The 21,868-nt window shown below is 44.3% G+C and overlaps 1 protein-coding gene and 1 long non-coding RNA gene across 2 annotated transcripts in view; one reads left to right on the top strand and one right to left on the bottom strand.

Moving 5' to 3' along the window:
* The window catches only part of LOC148683814 (uncharacterized), a 410,944-nt gene that overhangs the window by 296,801 nt on the left and 92,275 nt on the right, over positions 1-21,868 (top strand). The gene's annotated exons all lie outside the window — the stretch shown is intronic.
* HOXB13 (homeobox B13) lies at positions 3,304-12,588 on the bottom strand. Its single transcript, XM_035137155.3, has 2 exons — positions 11,722-12,588; positions 3,304-5,089 (listed from the first exon to the last, which is right to left on the bottom strand). Exons 1-2 carry the CDS (start codon positions 12,410-12,412, stop codon positions 4,773-4,775), a joined length of 1,008 nt encoding a protein of 335 aa, XP_034993046.3. The 5' UTR covers positions 12,413-12,588; the 3' UTR covers positions 3,304-4,772.

Here is a 21,868-nt window from a genome sequence, read left to right as displayed (position 1 = left end):
GGGCTACCCAATTTCCCAAAATTGGAATTTTTACATTTGATTAGCACCAAATCCCCCATGGGGAGCGGTGAGGGCTGGAATATCAATAGTCAAAATTATATCTTGGGCACAAAATAAAGGGGGCAGTTCAAGGATCCTACATGTAACCTGATCCCCAAGTAGGAGATATTGATTTTTCAATAACATAACTGTAAATAAATAGTAGCAGTAGACAATCCCAAGGAAAAAAAACAGCAGTATTGGAAGGTGAGGAGATGAATTGGAAATATAGTTTGGAGCGCATGTGTTACAGTTTGTAAAGTCCCATTTTTTTAAAAAAAAAAAATTAATAGATATTTATTCAAAATTCAAAATTTCACACAGCTATGGATTCAGTGTGTGCGTCCTTGGGCCCGTCATTTACCTAGAAGCCTCAGCCTTGCCATCTCTGGAATGGGGAGAGTACAGGACTGCCTTAAAGAGAGCGCTATAATTCACAGTGTACGGATTAAAGAGACAGGGCATGCAAACACCTCGGAGGAAAGCGTTATCTAAGCATGGCAATCCTAGTTTGCGAGGGGCACAGATGACGTGGTTATTCAAGATTCACACAGGCACTCTCTTCTGTATATTCCTGGAGGTCCCGTGTCTAGGTCGTGAAAATTCCGGTGCCAATTCGATCCCCTTTTTAACGCATTTGTTTAGGTGGAGTTTTCTGGGATGTGTGTGAAGTTTTGTGTAGCCAATTGGTCCAGCCTTTAAAATAATAATAATAATAATAAATCACACACTGCACCAATTTCTTCTTTTGCCTCGCCTCTTGTCCCATCTGCTACCTGATTTTGGAAATAAGAAAAGATCTTAACCCACACAACACACGCCCACAAAATTGCGCAGGAGCGCGTGCTTAAGGGAGTGCAGAAGAGTGAAGCCAAGGAAAAGGCTATATACTGTATAATCCATAACATTACACTGATACGCGTGACCGGAAGGTGGAGCTCCTGACCTAATCTTGCAAGCAAACGCAAAAGCGTCATTTCCCCACCTCCCCACCCCCGTTGCAAAAAGAGGGAGAAAATAAATGCAGTAAACTCCTTTTGATCTGAAGAACCTCCTTTTCCGGGGAGTGTGAGGAGGGGCGGGCTGGAGTCAAGGTCAACACCGCCTATGTGCCAGGAGTAACCCGACCTCTGGGGTCAAAGTTAAGGCCTGATTTACTGTGCCTGGGAAGCTGCTCCTCCCTCGGTGCTGCTGGAGGTGGCGCATGCCGGCGGACAGAGCGGCTTCCTCGGCCCTTAGGCACAACCCCCACCACGCTGGGCCCAATCCTGATCCACTGGACTCATCTTCCTGGCGTGCCATTCCTCCTTCCTCGCTTTCAACGACTGAGAGGGGGAAAGGGAGGGGTTGCTAACACACCCTCACTGCAGACAGCAGAACACAATTTCTTTCCAGGGAAACTTACAAGAAGGGGAGGGGGGCACGAGCCCCGCCCCTCTCTCCAGCAACCACAATACATGCTGACAGTAGATGCAACGGAATATTGCCTCCGAAATCGGAATCACACGCCAGGCAGATTGAGATTGTGTATATATATGTGTGTATGTATGTATGTATGTATGTATGTATACACACACACACACTTTTTGAAAGAGAGATCCCACCCCCACCCCCGCAAGACAATTTCAATCTGCCTGGCGTGTGATTTCGATTTGGATATATATATAATCTCATCAGCCTCGTTGCCTCGTTGCGGTCTTACCAAAGAGAGAAAGAGCAGTTCATCTTTGAACTTGGCCTTCCATTTACGCGAGCGAACTGATAATGAACTTCTCATTAGATGTTCTGTATTTAAATCCCAGGTCCTTCTGAGATAGAACAGCGCAAAGGATCTGACACGATCAAGCACTGGCAGAGCAGGTTGTGAGATGCAAGAGGCGAGCAATACACATCTATTGGGGGTGGGGGGCTTAAAATGAAAGTATGAAGCTTTGTTTGAGGTTTGAGGTTCGACACAAGGGAGCTACCGAGGGGGGGAGGGGATTCAGGAATGTCACCAACACTTGTGACGGAACAGAGCGAAATAAACACTGAAACACAATCCCCACCCCTCAGAGTCTTCTCACCTCAGAATCAGGTGAGTTGGCTACTTGAAAAATACCTTTTTTCCGACTGTCTTTTTTTTTTGCGCATTCAATTCTTTTTATTTCTGTTATTATTATGTTTATTAATGTTTGGTCCTGTGGTGTCAGATAATGAGCACCGCTTATGCAATCAGTCTATGGCATTCAGAATAAATTATATACATGCGTATATAAGTACAAAATAATAACACTAATAATAATAAACAGACAATTATGAACATAAGACACTCTCATATATATATATATATATATATGGAGCAAGCTGCATTGAAATCAGTGGGTGGTTACTTCTAAACACCAAAATCAGACTGTGGGGGCTTAACAGTACCCAAATCATACGGAAACAACCCACGTTCTGCGAAAGAATTTCCTTTGATTAGGAATACCACCCCCAAGTAAGGCACATTGATTTCAGTGGAAGTTGCTTCAAAATAATAGTAAAAGGTGCAGTCCTAAACACACAGTTACTTGGAAGTAAGTCCCACTGATCTCAAAGTGGTTTACTTCTGTGTAGATTCTCATAGGATTGCAAGGTTAGTATAGGAGTGTAAACAAAGTGTAGGCCTGGCTGTATTTTCTTCGATTTCGAACCCCCCCCCTCTCTTCTCCTCTAGAGAATCAGAAATTTTGAACTAAGGTCTCATCACAACGCCCCAGATAAATAATTTCTTAAGGACCTACAGTCACCGCACTATTAGTATTGACTAAACCAGAGGTAGCCAATGTGGCGATTTTCAAATGCTGCTGGACTACATCTCCCATGATCCCTGGCTATAGGCTGTACTGCCTGAGGCTGATGGGAGTCCGAGTCCAACAGCATAGAGAGGGTGTCCTGTTGGCTACCCTCGTGCTATGCACTGGCATTAGGACAGGCATCCCCAAACTGCGGCCCTCCAGATGTTTTGGCCTACAACTCCCATGATCCCTAGCTAACAGGACCAGTGGTTAGGGGCTGATGGGAATTGTAATCCAAAACATCTGGAGGGCCAAAGTTTGGGGATGCCTGCATTAGGAGAAGCGTCTGCTTCCTGGTCCTCCTCTCACCGCCGCCCCCCCCCCCACGCACAAACTCCCCTTTAAATACCCGGATTCTAAACCAATTCATTTAGAGAACTCCTGTAGCTCCCAATTTTATGTAGCTAAGGAGCAGGACGTCAATAATAGTTATGCAACATCCAATACAATTTACAACTTATAATTATTTACCCATCCATATTTACTTTCCAACAAGATTCGCTGGATTCAAAACGATTTGCCCCCGTTCTGAGGGTGCATATATGATTTCAGCCTTTATGTTCCATTGTATTATATACAGACAAGCAAAATAGGCCTCCACGCTATAGCAGGTTTTTAATCCGTGGGGCTGGGCTTGAAGGGAAGTCCTTTTTCTGGAGTGGTAAATAGGGAATGACAAATAAAACATTTAAAGTTGGCTTCCCCTTCCAACTATCTGTTTGCTGTGTATTGTAAATTCTCTAGCGTATCGTTCAGTGTCTTCCAAGGCACTTATTAGCTTTTGGTAGTACTCAAATTCATTTAAATGCAATCGATAAAGGGATCATTGTCATATGATTAATCAACTCCCCCCAAAAAGTCGTCAATCGGTGGTTAGCCTATATACACGTACATACATATACATATAATTTACAAGCCATTCTAAAATATTAATTTCGTCATATGCAATGCTGAGATTTTAATATAGATTATAACCTTTCAAATTTACAAGTCCCCTAAAACATAGATTATGTTGTATGTATGTATGTATGTATGTATGTGTAATAGATTTTCTTCGTGGTAAAAATTCCTTTCATTATTTCACACAGATTAAAGAGCAGTCTGTTCCTTCGCTTCTGCAAAATGTTCCCATTCAACGAACAGACAAGCGGAACCGAAAGCAAGCCGAGCCATCGTGGTGGTTATGGAGAATTTATTTAACATTCGGTTCGATTGATAGGCAGTTGTCGTTTTCTTGGTTTTATTTTCGTATTTCCCCCCACCCCCTAAAGCAGCTCTGAATTACGGAACTTCGTACAAAGAAAAATAGAATATAATTCGCATAGCATTGGCGCTAAGGCGGCAACGCCCCTCCCCCAGAAAAAAAAACACATAAAAATGAATTGTAAATTGCACACGGCTTTCTTCTCCCCTTCCCAGCTCCCCCCCAATAATAAAATAATAAAAACAATAACAACAACGCATCGCTTAAAAATAAAATAAAAAAACACCGTCTGCTTTGCAAATCGGGTTTTAACTTATTGGAGGAAACAGCAATAACAATAACAACGACGATAATTAACTTTTCTTTTTTTTCTTTTTTAAAGGAGAGAGGCTAGGAGAGGCCGCCGGCCACGCCAGCGCTAAGCGAATTTCGTTGGCTTCCACCGAGGTGGAGAATGGAGACGGCGGGAGGCTGCAGAGCGGAGAAGCCATTGAAGCGTCCACGTGCGTAATTCTGCTCTCGTTTCCTCCTCCCTTCTCCTCCTGCTCCTCCGCCCGCGGCCTCCTTCCCCCCACCATCTCCTGTTCCCTCAAGGCCTTGGGGAGGCAGCAGAGAAGCCTGCGTTAATTTCCCCCTCTCTTCATCTCGGGGGGAGCTTCTTTCCCGCCGCCTTTCCATTGATTCCTCCTCCGAGAGTTTGTCCCTGCGTCTCACGGGGTGCTGCTGGTGCTGCCGCCGCTGTTGCTGTTGCTGTTGGTGGTGGCAGGCGCGGGCGCGGGCGCACTGGTGTTTTTGACCTTGGCCACGACCTTCTTCTCTTTGACCCTGCGGTTCTGGAACCAAATGGTGATCTGTCTCTCGGTGAGGTTGGTGGCGGCGGAGATCTTTCTCCTCTTGTCCTTGGTGATGAACTTGCTGTTGGAGTATTCCTTCTCCAGCTCTTTCAGCTGCCCTTTGCTGTAAGGGATCCTCTTCTTGCGCCCCCGGCGGAAGGTACACCCCTCGGGAGGGTGCTGGCCTACAGCTTCTGACCGGCAGAAGGGAGGAAAGGAAGAAAAGAGGAGAGCGCATTAAACTCAGACGAGAGTTAGGAAGGAAGGCCTACCATGGGGAATGAAACTCATAACCACCACCGCCCAGTCCTTTGTCTAGGAAATCCCCCAAGGCCACAGCCGAGCGAAATGGACTCTTCTAAAAATCGCTGGACTTTCTTCTTGGTCCCTAAACTCACGAGTGAAGACTCTGCAGAATATTATCCGTTTTATTTCATTCTCTCTTGGTTATCTTTCACCACCTCATTTTCTCCCCTGCCCGATTTATTCTCACAGGCATTGTTCCCGAAACACAAATCTGCCGCCATCATGCCTTTTTTTCCGGCCTCTGTCTGATGCCGGTGAGGCCGTTTCTCTGCTTTGCGAGAGTACAACCCCATTTTAGAGAAGTTTGCTTTGCTTTGCGCGTAAAATCCCACTGAAATCACGGCGCGTAAAATCCCACTGAAATCATGTGGAGGTTGTGCGTAAAAAACAAAAACAAAAACCCAATTCGGCCAAATGTGGGCTGTCAAATACAGACGTCGGAAAATTTAGAAATCGATATTTTTCTACCTAACTGATCTGCCTGGCAACAATTCCTTTCACTTGTTTCCAACCCATTTTAACCAACGGTATTTAGAAGCAAAGTGTGCCACATATTTTCCTGTAGGTGTTTAATTTATTATAAAGAGTAATAGTGCAGGGTTTAAGATTACAAATTAGTCTGGATTAAGATGTCTTTGTTGGGGGGTTCAAATCAGCTGAGCAACTTCTACACTGGTTGTAAATAATTTGATGCAAAACCCTATTGATTTCAATGGAACTGATTTCCAAAAATATTTTGTTAGGAAAGGGGTTTGTGTTACGAAATTCAGCACTAGGTTTTGATTACCCACATATATTTTAGCAACCATCTTCACATTCACAAGATTTAGACAGACAGACAGACAGACAGACAGACACCCACACACCCACACACACACACCTGTATATTAATAAATTATTGTCAGTGTTTCATTTCTATGTAATCATTAACACCAAACAGATTGCTAGCCTTCCTGTGTGTCTCACTGGATTTTGGACATGGCTGGAGGTGAAGACTATAGTAATGAATAGCGCTCACAGAAAATAATACTGTGTTTTGGTACTTTGTATGAATATAACCTGCAGAACTGAATGGTACAAGGAAATAATCCTCTTATAGTTACTTGCTGTTGCATGTTACTGGTATCTGATGGAAAAAGCCATATGCTGATGGTGTTTTGGGACCTGAAGTGTTACCTAAATAAAGTGAGTGCAGAAATAATTTTAGTAGACAGGAGCATACAATTTCATAATGTGTGGATTTTTTTATATAAAAAAATGTAATAAAGCTTTTTAACAAAGGGGATTGCTATGTTCTTACTGTGGGAATGTTCCCACACTTACAGACTGTGTTTTGAGGAACTGTTGGGTTATGATGCAAACAAGCAAGATGCTTTCATGAAATTTCAAGACTGAGCTACAACTTTTACTTCCAAAAATAAGTAAAAATGGGGAAAGAGAAACAAAATATCTGGCTGGTTTATTTATTAATTTTATCGTGTGCTGCTGTGTGTTTTTTTTTAAAAAAAAAAGCTTATGACCTAACACTTGTGACCCAATACTTAAGCATCTTTGTGGTGTAACTTTATGAAACAACAGTCAAACTGTTTGGGTGGTCAATGTATGGCCCATAGATCTGAAAATTAACGTGAGATTATTTCATCCGGGAGCTATGCTACATTTAAATATCTTGGGTGGGACATCAGTTAACATAAATTATAGTCATCATCTGCAATCCAGATCCTCAGTTGAGTCTTATGGTATTTGGTACATTTTACTAAATGAGTTTTTAAAGACATGGATATGATGCAGCCAAGGGTAGATATTTTTATTTCCCATTGTATCTTCAATGAAAGAGATGTATGAACATGGTTAAAATCTACCACTGGAAGCCATAGATTTAGAAGTGCTTAACTTCAAATGTGCCCATTAATATATTGAGAAAATATTTTACTAAATCTTTGAGACAGAGGTTTTTGCTTGTGTGTCCTGTCTGTCTGGAGTAATTATTTCCTGCCTAGACACCAATAAATAATGCTAGATGCTGGTGGTAGATAACCTTACACAGCATTATACATTACTGAAATATTTATATTCCTTGGGGGTTATACTGCCACAGCAATACAATGCTGTGATGATCGAAGGCAGCACACATTATTGCAGTATAAACGCTGTTGTTGTTACGTAATTTGAATAGTTATGAATTTATTTCATTGCCCACTGTTCACTGTGCAGTCAGTTGTAACTAATAGCAATCGTATCAGTACAGTATTGCATAACTGAGTAAAAACATTAGAGCATCCCCAATGGAAAATTCTCCTGCACATTCCCCATTCAGATGCATGGAAGGACCCATTCATTTGAGTGTGGTTGCATGCAAAAGAAAATGGTATAAAATTATATTAAATAAGTGTGTGTGTGTGTGTGTGTGTGTAATAAGTATATATACACACACATTAAATAAGTGTGTGTGTGTGTGTGTGTGTGTGTGTGTGTGTGTGTATGTATGTATACATACACTAAATATTAAATAAGTATGTACACACTCACTTATTTAATACAATTGTATACCACCCTTCATCTTATGAGCTCAATGTGGGTTACAGATCAGTTACAGTGCAAGCAACCTAAGAAATAGGCAGAGAAGATAAAACATGCCTAAAATCAGCTGTAGATCAATCATAAAAACATCTCAGGGAGCCAACACAACTCCAAAGAACAACAGGCGCTACTGGTAGCAACTCAAAAAAGCCCAGGTAAGCAGGTAGGTCTTAACCTGGTGCAGAAATGTCAATGTCAGGCATATTTGCTGGAGGAGGATATTCCATATCGTCCTGCTATTGCACTCTTACTTTTTGTTGTTGTGCTGGTGACAGTTAAAGACATGAGATGTGAAATACTGAATCAGCATAATTGATAATGTAGGGTTTCACACGAGCAATTCCGAAACAAAATTGCATTGGTATTTACTAGGAGCACAGAGCACTGTGAAGTTGCTACTACACCTAAAACATTAGGAGACACTGGATTGGGGCCTACAGCACCAAAATAGTTACACTGATGCAGAGTATAGAAAGTTACTTGCTCATAAATATAAGGTCATCATAGAATGCGCTTGTCATATTTATTTATTTTCCTACAGGAATCTTCTTCTCTTGTCTCATACCAAATTTTATTGCTCTGATATTGTTTCAGAGTCTTGTAAACAGCTTTGGGAGGTTGTGCATCAGAAAGGTGGCATTTTAAAAAAGGAAAAGGAAAAAATAAAGGTGGTATATAAATGCTTTATATAAAAAATTTGTTTCACTGCTTTTAAGATTTTTGCACCTTTTGGCTGAATTATAGAAAAGTACATACAGTAATTGATGCTGCTGCAGCCAGCAAAACTAATATGTTGTGGCTTGGAAGATGTGTCTGCTAATAAAAGTAATGAGGAGATTGTCAGTCTACAACTACATTCACAGAAAGCATTATGGGCACTCATTTCGAGGTAAATATACAGATTTACCATGCTCTGTGGTTCACTTTTAAGAAGTTTCAGATTTATGAGTATTAGGGGCAGGATTCCCCCCCAACAGTAATTCCCTATTTGTGGAATTATCTCCCCCCCCCCCAACATACACACATCAGGAAGTATATGTGGCCCCATTGCTGGCAGTTTTTAAGAGAAATCTTAATACATTTTAATTTCTGTTTCATTAATGGTTGTAATACATTTTAATTGATGTCACCAATTTCAAAGATGTAATGTGATGGCTTTATATACCACTACATTTTGTGGATGAATTTTTGTACACTGCCTTGTGAGGCAAATGTGCCCTGAAAGATGATTTAGAAATAATTCAAGAAAATTGATAAACAAGCAACATTTCCGCACTGAGGTTGTATTTTGTGTTAATGCTTAGCAGTGTAAATGTAGTGCAGAGCAAGTTCATTATTAATAAGCAGAGAAGCAGATGAATGATCTTTTCTTTGCCCCTAGGAAAAGTTTAGCAGCGATTCTAAACAAACTCAAGTGGAAAGATGTCCCACAGAAATTAAATGAGATTTATTTCAAGTAAATGCAAAAGTGGATCAGAAGTCAGGTCATTAGACATAGGTTGGGTCTCCTGTAATTGACTGAATTTTTTATTTAATTGAATAAATATTTGTTGTTGCACTGCAAGAGGATTAAAACCTCAATCTTGGGCTAGTTTAAATATATATTGGTATGTTTTGTGGAAGAAGCTTGGTTGGGGTTTTGCATACCTGGTAATTCTACTGCTTGATGAAAAGTTCTGCACAACCTCAAACCTTACATACTTGGCTCCCAACTTAATTTGTTGTTGTTGTTTGGTATGGACTTGGGAGATCTGTTTTCAGACTCAACAGGTTCACTTCTGTTAAGACATCTCCCATCTGATAGTCCACCAACTGCTCATTAGATGTGCAACTGAAGGCACACTTACCCCCTGAGAATTCCTGCAGAATTTAATAGGGCTTGAGCCGGAATGAATGGTTTGGTAGGTTGCAGTCACACACTGCAATGGCCGCAGGTCTGTGCTTAAAGCAGGGGAAGATTCTACGACCCCTTGTGGCAAAGTCATATTAAACACCAGTTAGGTGAGTGGTCACTGGAAGGCCACACAGAGACTCATGGGAATGTAGTAGCTGAAAGGAAGTACCAGTAGTAATCTAGCCCATCCTATTTGCATCAAGATGGCTCTCCCATCCACATTAAAAAAACACCCTGTCCGTGCATGATATATTTAAGGCAATAACCCCTCTGCCTTAGGCCCACCACAGTTAACTATGTTGTTGTGGATGTACCATAATCCTTTCTTTAGGACTACTGTAGTCTGTCTCAGGGACTTGTCTCCTCTTTCTCTATTCCATCTAGCAGGGTCTCCACTCCAGACCAGTAAAGCAGAAATACTGAGGTTAACCTGCCTTCCTTAACACACTGGTTGGTAGATAGTGAAGCTTCGTTTGTTTCCTTAGAGTCAATTTGCTCTAGACTGGCAACATTAGGCTTCCAGCGGAAGTACCAGTAAATGGTTCCTATGTCTCAATTCTACAATCAGTGTCCCACTGATACATTGGGGCGCACGGCAGGAATAGCAATAATTTCCAGCCTTAGCATTGCCTATAATTTTCTGCATCTGCCCTAAGGCACTTGGAACCAATCTGATTGTGCACAATTTTACTTGGGGGTGTTTATTTGGCCTTCTTATAAACACTTTCCCCCAATACACACACACACACACACACACACACACACACACACACACACACACAGGAACAGCCCTGAAAATGCAGACACAGAAAGCTGGATGGGTAGGAAATCTAAGACAGAGTATTCTGCACCTGTAGCAATGCCAATATATTGTTGCTCCTTTATAGAGACTGACCTGATTTAATGGGACAAGATGTGATAGCAATATTGATAGCAGGTCAGGTACTGGAGATAGAGGGTGCTCATACAGAGAAGCCCTCGCCCTAATTCTGGTTTGTGATAGGGGCGGACTGGGGACTACTCAGCGATGAGGGAAGGGCACTCCCCACATGCTCAGAGACATTTATGATTACACTACCCATGTGGTTTTTAACGTTATGATTACATCAAGCCTACTCCACCGTTGCAGAGCTGGTTCATATTAAATTCTAGATATTATCTGAAGGATCCAAGGTATGTAACTGAAGAAAATAAAATAAAAAGCTCTAACCTGCCATGTCATATTGGGTGTTGAAAAATAACCAGTAGGTGAGATTTCACAGCCTTTCTGAGCAGCATTTTTCATACTAAAGCAGCAACAACTAAGAGCATAGAGACTCACACACAAAGGGCATACATAGTTGTCTAACCTCATATATAATTTGTAATAATATTTCAGGTGACCCTGAGAGCAATTCATACAACAGTGAAATTAGCCACCCTGCTGGAGCATGTTTGATGCCTATATCTGCGTGTGCAGCTGATTTCATTGCAATATGAATTGCTTGGAATTATACACACTCCCGAACACAATTCTCTCATATATATCTCTCAGAAGCTGATGGGGGCACCATTAATTTATCATACAACTGAGGGAAATTAGGCTGGTTATATTATATTGGATCGTATCTTATTGTAGCGTGGGTGGGTGTGATATATAGACACCTACACACATGCAACGCAGGTATCCCAAGAACTAAGCTAATACAGGGATCGGCGCCAGAACAGATGGCGAATATTTGAGAACAAAGATGATTTGGACTGCATCTGCAAAGTTTCCAACCAGGACTACCCGCAGTCACTACAAACACACACATAAACAAACAAACACACGTCTAGGTTGAAAAGCAGACAGGATGGAGGCCCCAGCTCTTTTCCTTCTGGGGATCAAGCGCTCCCTGATGTCTAGTCCACCCAGCTCCCTGGAAAACCACGAAATCAACCCCGAGGATCTGGCGGCCTTGTAGGGCAGCGGCAGTGACAGGGGTGGGGCGGAGGGAGAAGAGAAAGAGGCGGCCGTTTCTTTCTTTCTTTCTTTTTCTTTTTCTAAAAAAATGCATTGGTTACCTGCGAAAGCAGTTTTCCAAAAGTGTCCTGCTGGGCTTTGATCTTTTGGACAACACATTTGGTTGTTCCATCCCCCGGCCAAGGCCCAGGGTTCGTGGTAAGGGTCCACGGGCAGGAGCGCTTCGTGCCTGGTGTCGCCAGGAGGCCCTCCGATGGTTTGCACTACCGAAACGTCCAGGTAGCTCGCCATCGGCTGGTAAGGCCCCGCCGCGTAACCCGGGTAGAAGGCGAACTCGGCTGGGCGCGTCTGGTACTCCTCGGGAGCCGCGGCGGCGGGCGCCGAACTGCAGGCGTCCAGGTACTTCTCCGCTGCCGTCGGGTAGCCGGGCTGAGGCGGCGCGGGGCACGGCTTGAGGGAACCGCGGGCCACTCGGTACGAGCAGTAGGCACCGCCGAAATATCCGCAGGAGAAGGGCGAGGCGCTGGTCGTCGAGGATGCCTGCGGGATGGCCGGGCACGGAATGCATTGCTTTGTCGACGCGTCTCCGGGGCCGGAGGAAGGAGGGCCGTCCAGGGCCGGAGCGGGGTACGCGGAGCCGTGCATCGTCGGGCTAAGGCCGCCCAGGGCCACGTTCCTACAGTGGCCGCCGCCCGGGAAGGCCGTCGGCGAGCTCAGCAAGCTGTCCATGTTCTTGGCGGGCACCTCATCCAGGCTCCTCCGGGCTTCTCCGAAGGCGGCGTCGGGGTCCATCCAGCGGAGAGCGCGGCGGGAAGGCGCATGGGCGCCCGCGGCTTGCTCCACTCTGCTCTCGGTCGGGGTAACCAGATGGCGCGCGGCTTGGACGACTGGGGGGCGGGCGAGGCGGCGAGGATCGTTTTAAAAGGCTGGCGACTGCCAAAGGAGGGTCGCCTAGGCGCCCGGCGTCAGCTTCTCTCCCCGCACCCGCACCCCCACCTCATCTTCCCTCCCCCGACGCAAAGGAGGCGTCTTTCCCGAAGTGGCGCGCTCATTGGCTGAGGCGCATGCACTGGAGACGTGCTGGGGAGGAGGGGGCCAGACAAAAATTGCGAAAATGCTTTTATGGCAGGACAGGGAGAGAGAAGGAAGGGTGAGGGGAGAGAGAGAGGGGGGAGAGGGGAGAGAGAGAGACCTGCACACGTGACGGACTTCTGTATAGGACGGACGGGGGTGGCGACATTTATTTATTTATTTATTTATTTATTTCCCACCAGACGAGATTACCGCCCCCCCCCCCACATACCAGCGTCTCTTTCCCTGCGCCACACGGAGTGGACACAATTGAATGGAAAGAGAAACATTGGCTGATCTAGAAGGAATAGTCTGCAGTGCTATAGTGTTTCGAACTTGAAATAGGAAAGAAAGAAAGAAAGGAAGGAAGGAAGGAAGGAAGGAAGGAAGGAAGAAGAAATACCGTGGGTATATCACTAGAAAACCATTAATTCAATTATGATCCATCTGAGATAAATGGGAACTGTATCCTGCCTTTCTGAAACTTCCTGATTTCCTCGAAATTCTTTGGCGAAGTATCCAAAGTATCTCCAGAATGCTTCGTCAGTGCATGGTCAGTGTTTTATGCGCCGGTTATCCCTTCCCATCCTTGCAAGAACGTGCTTCTGAATCCAGGGTTTGAGGTGGCTGACATATTTTATTCGAAGCATTATTATTTTTAATACACACATCTCACAGAGACTGTAGACTGCATTGCGAGAGAGAGAGAGAAGCTGCAAGCTAAAGGACTGCGTAGAAAATGCATGTGCAAAGCTAAAGTGTCCCCCTTTCCTCAAATATCTGCAGAAATCATGTTCGGAGATACTGCGCTTGGTCAAGCGCACCAGGCCTTTCTTCTTCGCACTAGAATCTAGATGCTGGGAGGGAAGTGAGCCCACCAACTCAGCCTCCCTCCGCAGGCAACTCTGCACTTCCGAAATGACATTTCCCAAATCTTCATACGTTAAGCGGTTTGAGAAAGGTGAACCGAATAATGCCGTGCTCCCAAAGTGAGGCCCTGGTGTCCGATTAGACGGAATATACTGTACTAGATGGTACGTGCACGTGTGCGCAAGACAAGCGTTTTTCCTATGAATGCAATCAGAACATAAAGGGTGATCGAGAGAGATGCACGGCTCCTCCTCTTAAAAATATGCCTACCTGGAAGCTGAGAATACATAATACATCTACTGCAATACATAAATCTGACTTTCTAAAGTAAATCAGGGTAAAGATGCACGTTTATACAACCACACGCACGCACCTATCAGCGTCAGTCTGCCTCCCCATCCATCACTTTTTGGCCTTGAAAGTGCGCCTCCCGCCCCAAATACTTTATCTCCCCCCCACGAAGTCTGTTAGAATTATACCCCCCCCCCCTTTCTAAAGGCATTTCCCTCTTGCAACACTCATCGCCGCGGTCAAGCCGCCAAAACTATTGCAGTGCAGGAGTTTCCTCCTTAATTTTTGTCTTGACTTACACGCAAAGTGAAATCGCAGTGAGCCAGGAGAGGGAAAAATATGCCTGCTTTATCCTCGAGGAACTCCACTGCCTCTTTTTTATTATTATTAAGGGGAGTGGGACGTTTAAAATGCACATATAATGATTTAAATATAGATTCATTATATCTCTCCCTTTCCCTCTCTTGGAGGAGAATGAAGTGTAAATATATAAAAGGGAAGGAAAAATAAAACAGAATCTCCACATACACACCACACAACAAGGCCTTAGTTTTATTCCAGTTTATTTTATTTTATTGTTTTGTTCCACTTTTCAAACTCTTGTTGTTCATCCAAGGCCAGGGAAATGCTCTGTGTATTTTGCTGGTGGCATAAGGTTTTGTCTGGTTGTGAATGAAGTCAGAGAGGTGGGCCTACTGGGTGGTGAAGGCCTGAGCTCAAACATTTCCTCGTCCATGGACTCAGATGGTGATCTTGAGCAAAGCCACCATAGTACCTGCTCTGTAAAACAGAAATTATGAGAGCAGTAAGCTCTGTTTTGTAAGTTTGTTGAGAGAATTAAAAGCACAGAGAACCAGAGTTCTCCCTCACACCCCACCAGGGCCTTTAAGGTGGTATAGGGCTACACAATCTAGATGAAGCAAAAATAAATCAATAATAATAAATCACAATACCAGGCGCCACCTTGAGAAAGTGATGCCTTCTGGCTGTACTTTAACCTTACAGCATTTAAATGCACAGAAATTTGAAAGGTCCAGTAAAGAGATTGGTCTGGGTTTAGAGAGATAGGCAGAGGCAAGCCTTGATTTAAACTGAGAGCCCCTGTTGCTTTTGTGTCTTCTTGGTAGATGGAATCTTTGAAGTTTCTAATTTAAAACCATATGTTGAAGAGGAAAGAAAGGAGTGGTGTCTTTTTGTGCCTTGTCCAGTCCTTAAGTCTGCGCGTCACACATTCTTATTTGCTGCTAAAACTTTAGTTGATTTGTCTGCTTGCTCTAAATGGGTTAAATTCCACTGGAAAGGAAGGAAGGAAGGAAGGAAGGAAGGAAGGAAGGAAGGAAGGAAGAAAGAAAGAGTTTTTCTACATACATGGAAAACTGGGGAAACTATTATGGACTCTGTATCTGGTTAAACTTGACCTCAGCCAGATATCCAGTGAGTGACCTTAAGACAAATCACTATCTCTCATTTTCAGTTCCCTCCCTGTTAATGTGAAATAACTGTGACTTACTTCATAGAATTGTTATGAAGTTGAAGTACGTTAAAGCATATGCAGCAGCAGCAGCAGCAGCAGCAGCACCCCCTAATGAATAACAAGCTAGATCATCTAAAGGAAAGAAATTTCAAATTAAATTTTGAAAGAAAAAACATTTGTGATTCCTATTTATTGTATTGGGGGCAACTTGACAGAGCTCCTTATGGACTGGGATTTGACTCGGACAGAATGATTTGGCATTCATGGGGTGTGTGCTGTGAAGTTACATGTATTCCTTTGCTTCCAAGCCATACCCCAAATAGACCTAGAAATGTAACTAATTAATTCATACTGAGTAAAGGGATAGAACTGAATCCTAATGTTCCCCGGAAGCCTTGCAGGGTTGCAAAATGCGCAATAGGCAATAAATATATATATTGCTGATAGTGGCAGTGCTAGAGTACAGTATTTTTATTAGTAGATCCAAATTACAGTTCCTTGCTTTGCTGGGTATGGTGCTGTAATTAGAAATCCAGGCTATTTCCCTTCTTTAGAAGCAAACTCCACTGAAACCAATGAGACATACCATCCGAATTAACTCGTTTAGGATTAAAGGGTAGTTTCTGATAACTCACAAGGTGGAGCTCCCAGGAAGTATCTTCACAGGGGTAGCTGTGCTAGTCTGTTGCAGCCAAAACAACAAAGAAACGCCTTGGATGCTAACAGATTTATTATGGCATATAAGCATTTCTGGACTGGTGAAATACGGATTTCATTCGTGACCAAGTGCTTACGCATGTATAAATTTGCTAGTCTTGAAAGTGCTGCAGGAGTCTCGGTTGGTTTTACCATGGAAAGTACGTCATTAATTTCAAACATACTGAATAGGATAACTGGAAGCTACTTTATATCGACTCAGATTATATACTGGCTGGCAACAGCCTCCCCAGCGTTTCACAGAGGAGGCCTTTCCTCGCCCTGCTCGGAGATGTCAGGCTATGAAGTCGGGACCGTTTTCTGCAGTGAAAGTGTGCGTGTGGCACGGAAGTCAGCCCTTTCCCAGTTTTGCTCAATATTGTAATTTATGCTGATGTACCAGAATACTGAATTTTGATAATAAATTAAATATGCATCCCACATACATTTCAGTTGTAAGGTAGACAGATTGGCAGGCAGGCAGGCAAGCAGACAGAAAGACGACAGAAAGACGACAGAAAGACAGAAAGACAGACAGACAGACAGACAGACAGACAGACGAGCTTCTGTTTCTGAAGACATGGAGAGATGTCATCATCACTAGTTTTCATTTCAGGTGGGTCCTTTTATCGCAATAATATACCCTATTAGTTATTTCTAGAGGAATAGTTGTATTTGCTAAGGGTTTTGCAGCAAAAACACACGCCCAACACATAGTTTTATGGAACCTTGAACGAATTTATTATGATACAATCTTTCATGGTCTGCGGTCCATTTCATTGGATATTCTGATTAGTTATGTAGCTCTTTGGAGCTCATCATTTTTCACAGTCTCTTGACGGGTTATATTGCATAAAGGCAACCAGCTTGCTTTCTAACCAGTACTGACGCGCGCTTGTTTGGGTCATGGTCAGTAGAGTCATAGAATTGTAGAGTTGGAAGAGACCCCAAGGGTCATGTAGTCCAGCCCTCTGCAATGCAACTAGTTGCCCACCCGTGCCCACACCCTTCTCAGCAAAGGCCCCATGCAGCACATTCCATCCTATGGTTGGGGATCGAGCCTGACCAGCCTACGTCTTTGGCAGCGATTGGTTCTCCTCGAGTTTGCCTCCCGCCACCTGACTTGCAATAAATTATTAACCCGTCCTAGGTTCATTTCGACGTGGGGGGGGGGGGGAGCTAGTTATTCCTCCTAATAAAGAGTATCCATCGCTGATGACGTGATAATATCACCAGGGAGAGTCTGTGTGGGAGAGGAAAAGCGAACCGAGCCATTCTAGACCTGTTGTACTCACATGTAAGTCCTAGCGAGTTCAATGGCGCTTCTCCCACGTAAGTAGGTACAGGATCTGTAGCCTAAATAAACGGCAGGTTTATCCATAGAGAGGTTATGTATTCGGAATGTAGCGCCTGATCTTGCTTGGACTAACTAACACGTGTTGCTGAACGCCGTAAGGAGGCCGTTCTGGTCATAGCTGCTAAGTTTTCCCTTTTCTCGCGAGGAAGCCTATTCAGCATAAGGGAAAATCCCTTTAAAAAAGGGATAACTTGGCAGCTATGGTTCTGGTTCCTCTGCAAACCCTTTCACACGACCAAGGCATTGCAAGAATGAGCTTTCACCTTCTCTGAAGAGCTTTTGCACTAGGGGATGGTAAATGGGAACCTGGTCCTGCATACTTAACAATGAACAATACCTAATGCTCCCATTTTGCGGGTGGGAGAGGGCATGTAGGGCTGAGATCCAGGCAGGGCTTGATCTGCGCCAGAGCCCAGTCCTGACACCTGTTATTAAACGACAGGGACTCTACCCTGGACAAGGGAAGTAAGAACTTTCCCCAAAAAACGGCAGAGTGCATTTCTCTGGCCACTCAGTAGCCTAACTGTGGAAAGGTCAGACGCACAAACACACGCACCAGGCAGTAAAGGGAAAAGCGGAGGTTTTTGCACACAGACTTGGTTCCCGGCATCTCTCTTCCTATAAGTTACTGTCCTAGAAACAGTTGCTGGGTGGACGTTTGCTCCTGCGTCCTGTCTGGACTTGAAAATATGCTCCTCTCCATCCTTTGATTGAGTAAAACGGAACAAGCGCTAAACTCACAGAATGTACTCAGATCGTTCTCAGGAGAGAATGCAACAACATAGCGGATACGATTCCGCAGGACGGAAATTTATTTGCACATTAGATTTAATATCCAGAGAAATTGCGCGATTGGCCCGGAAACTGGAAGATGGCCCCTGTTGTCATTTGCTTGCACTCCTCTATGTAGAACCCTTGTTTCCCCCTCTATTCTGAATGGGTGATCGAACAAGTATATTATCGTGGAATCTTATGGCATCTTCATTTATCCGAAGTATCACAAAGACCGCTTCTGGAACAATTGCTTACTTTTTAACAATTCAAGGTTGAGCACCTCACGGTTTCTCTTTCTCTCTGTGTATGTGTGTAAAAGAGAAAGCGAGAGGTGAATAAATTTTAAAGGCCTTCAGTGGTTCTCAAGTAAGAACCAATACTTTAAACTTGAAGAAGCTGCCTTTGTGAGACACACATGTGAAGACAGGTATGTATATGCGCACGAAGACTCTGAGGAGCAGTACCGAAACGTCTGAAGGCTTCTGAATTTCCCAAAAGCCTTTGGTAAGGCTCTAAGCGAACCTTACTCCACTAACGTGTGCTGCGTTGTATGGAGTGTGTAAGCAGGGGTGCCAACTTTAATATAATATTGGGGGGGGGAGGTAAGCCCCACCTCGCATAATTAATCCCAAGACACGCGTGCACACAATTTGAATGGCAATGCCCATCAACTGGGGGGGGGGCATTATTGGGGTGGTGGTGAATAGACCTCGGCCCCTCGGAGCTGGCTCCTATCTGGGTAAGTAGCTACACGAGACAGTTACTGAGAGCCAGTGCGGTGCAAGTGGATAAGATTGTCGGACTCGGACCTGGGAGATCCCACTCAGCCATGAATCTCCATGGATGGCCTGCCTTTCAGCCCAGCCTACTTCACAGGGCTGATGTAGGGATTAATGAGAAGGGGGACAGAAACATGCGCGTGCACCTTGAGCTCCTTGGAGAAAAGGGTGGGATACACTTACAATAAATAAATAATAATAAATGAACATTTGTGTCACATTACCTACTGTAGATGGCGACTCCGTGAGCACCCGTGTCAGACTCACCAGGTAACCCTTCTCGCCATGCACTTTTGTATCTCCCTAGCTGAAACTGAAGCGGCCGAAGGCGCCGATGGAGGGAAGTCTTCACGCCTAACCAACGTAACCCCCACCCTCACCCCTTTTGCTATCTGAAACTGTTTTTCATTCCCACTTTCTCCCTGACTGCGATAGATTCTAGTCACATGGAAGAGGGGACAAGCTTGTTTTCTCCTGCTCTAGCGGGTAGGACTGGAACCCATGGCTTCGAGTGACAAGAAAAGAGATTCCGACTAACCACCAGGAATAACTTTCTGACAGTAAGAGCTGTTCGGCAGTGGAACGGTCCCCTTCGGGAGGTTGTGGACTCTCCTTCCTTGGCCGTTTTTAAGCAGAGTTTGGATGGCCATCTGTCATGGATGCTCTAGCTGAGATTCCTGCATTGCAGAGGGTTGGACTAGATGGCCCTTGGGGTCCCTTCCAACTCTCCAGTTCTATGATTCTAGGTTATTCCCTCCTCTGCTTATATACCATACATTTAAAGCACATTCCCCGCAGCAAATAACCCTAGAGCTGTAGTTTACCCCTCACAGAGCTACAGTTCCTAGGGAGTCCACGCAGCCATAGATAAGGGGAGCGAGTCTATGGCTTAAGCCTTAAGGCATGGGTAGCCAACTCAGTGCCCTGCTCATGTCGTTGGACTTCAGTTCCCATCAGCCCCTGCCAACGTGGCCATTGGTCAGAGATTATGGGAACTGTAGTCCATAAATATCTGGAAAGCATCATACTGGCTATTCCGGGCTTAGGATAATTTCTCACCAGAAGGTAGCAAGAGCCCTGTGAAAGTGCCCTGTGACTTGGAAGCAAACTCCGGGCAATACAAAGGGCCATGGGTATGTTCACACGTGCGTGTACACTTGAAGCTGTGATGGACCTACTCTGAAAGGTGTGTATATGAGGTGAGATGAAGACCCTGCCACGGTTGAATTAAACACAAACCGATTTCTTGGGAGCGGATCCCCAACTGCTTTTAGTGGATCTAACTTACGAACCAGTATGCTCCAGGTGTAATCTTTTTACCCACATTAATAACTATAATCTTCCTTATACAAAGGCATGCTACTACTTTGACAAAAAAAGGACAACTCCTTCCCCCCCCCAAAAAACCCCCACCTAGCAATTCTGCTGTCTGTTTGCGGGCCTCAACAAGCGTAATTATTAAAGGGAGAGGTTGTATTTGGCTGAGAGGGGATGAGGGGATAGCATCGAAGCCGCTGTCACTGTTGCTGTTATTCTTGTTTATGTTTTCCTGACCCACCCACGACTAAAGGACCACAGATCCTTTTGCCTTAGGATATGTGAGATCATGGGCATCACTTTAAGAACTGCTGCATCTAAAATAGCCGTTTCTTCTGCCTCTGCATTATCCATGGCAGAAGCGTTGCGTTTCCATTTAAAGCTAAAAGTAGCCATCTCTCCTCCAGTGGGTTTCTGACCTTTCTCGCGTTGATTTCTCCTTTCTCCTTCCTTTTTGTGAGGGAGGGAAGGGGTGTGTGTTAAATTTTCTTGCATCCTGACATCTGGAAGCAGACAGCCTTATGCCAAGCCAAACGCGTGCATATATGTATATGTATATGTATATGTATATGTATATGTATATGTATATGTATATGTATATGTATATGTATACCTACATGTATACACACACACACACACGCACGCACATATATGGAACAAGAACCGAAGAGGCCAACGGGAACAGTTCAAGACGCGCCATCCCATAAAGATCAACTCTGAGACGGAAGTTCAAGGTCAAGTTGAAAGTCAAGGGTCTGTTGACTTCTGCTGCACGGCCCGTCCTGTCTGCCGCCGCCAATTCAGCCGATCACTTCAGGATTCACTCTATCTATGCCTCTCCAAGCCAGCAGGAACCAACACCTCACTACCAAGACATCCATTTAGGCAGCCTGACCGTCTAAGTCCTTATTTATTTGGGAAAGGGCTGTGGATTTCAGGGAGGGCAAAGTTGTGTTATGAAAAAATAACTAGGCTAAAGGAGGGCAAAACTGAGTGCTGTATATAAAACAGGCGTAAACGCACAGACGTTGATTTCAGAAAATCAACCCTTGCCCTTTAGTCTAATGTATAGAAAAGAAAAAGCAACAACACACATCCAGCCTCTGTGGAACTTTGCCCGCAGATTCTCTGCTCCTAAGGGCCCTTCACTGATGACGATGGTGAGAACTGTTGTTACTATTTTTCCGGCAGTTTATCAGGACACAATGGAAGGAGAACCTCATCCAAGACAAACTTTAAGAAATGTACTCTTAACACAGTTGGAGCAGGGACTGTAAATGTTTGCACGAGGTCTTTGCTTGTTGAGAAATCAAACATTTATCCGTCCAGCTTTGCTCTTGAGGCTGCAAGTGTATATTTCCAATTAAGGGGTCTCTCTGCTCGAAAGTCCTCTGGGCTTCGGTTCCAAAAGGTCCGTTTCCGAAAGGTCCAAAGCAGGTGCGTGCCCGAAGTTGTCTTTCCAACTTTGAAATATCTCACATTCAATCAGGGGGGAAAATGCCTTTTTCTCCAGCTTCTTCTACATGAACAATTGAAAAATGTTATGGATTCAACCCCCTATAATTCTGCACAGGCTCTCAGGCTGCAATTCTAAATATGCATACGTGGGAATGGGAGAC

This window comes from Zootoca vivipara, chromosome 12 (genome assembly GCF_965207765.1).
Source record: "Zootoca vivipara chromosome 12, rZooViv2.hap1.1, whole genome shotgun sequence".
In the NCBI taxonomy this organism is placed as follows: domain Eukaryota; kingdom Metazoa; phylum Chordata; class Lepidosauria; order Squamata; family Lacertidae; genus Zootoca; species Zootoca vivipara.
This window is presented reverse-complemented; position numbering and strand designations above follow the sequence as displayed.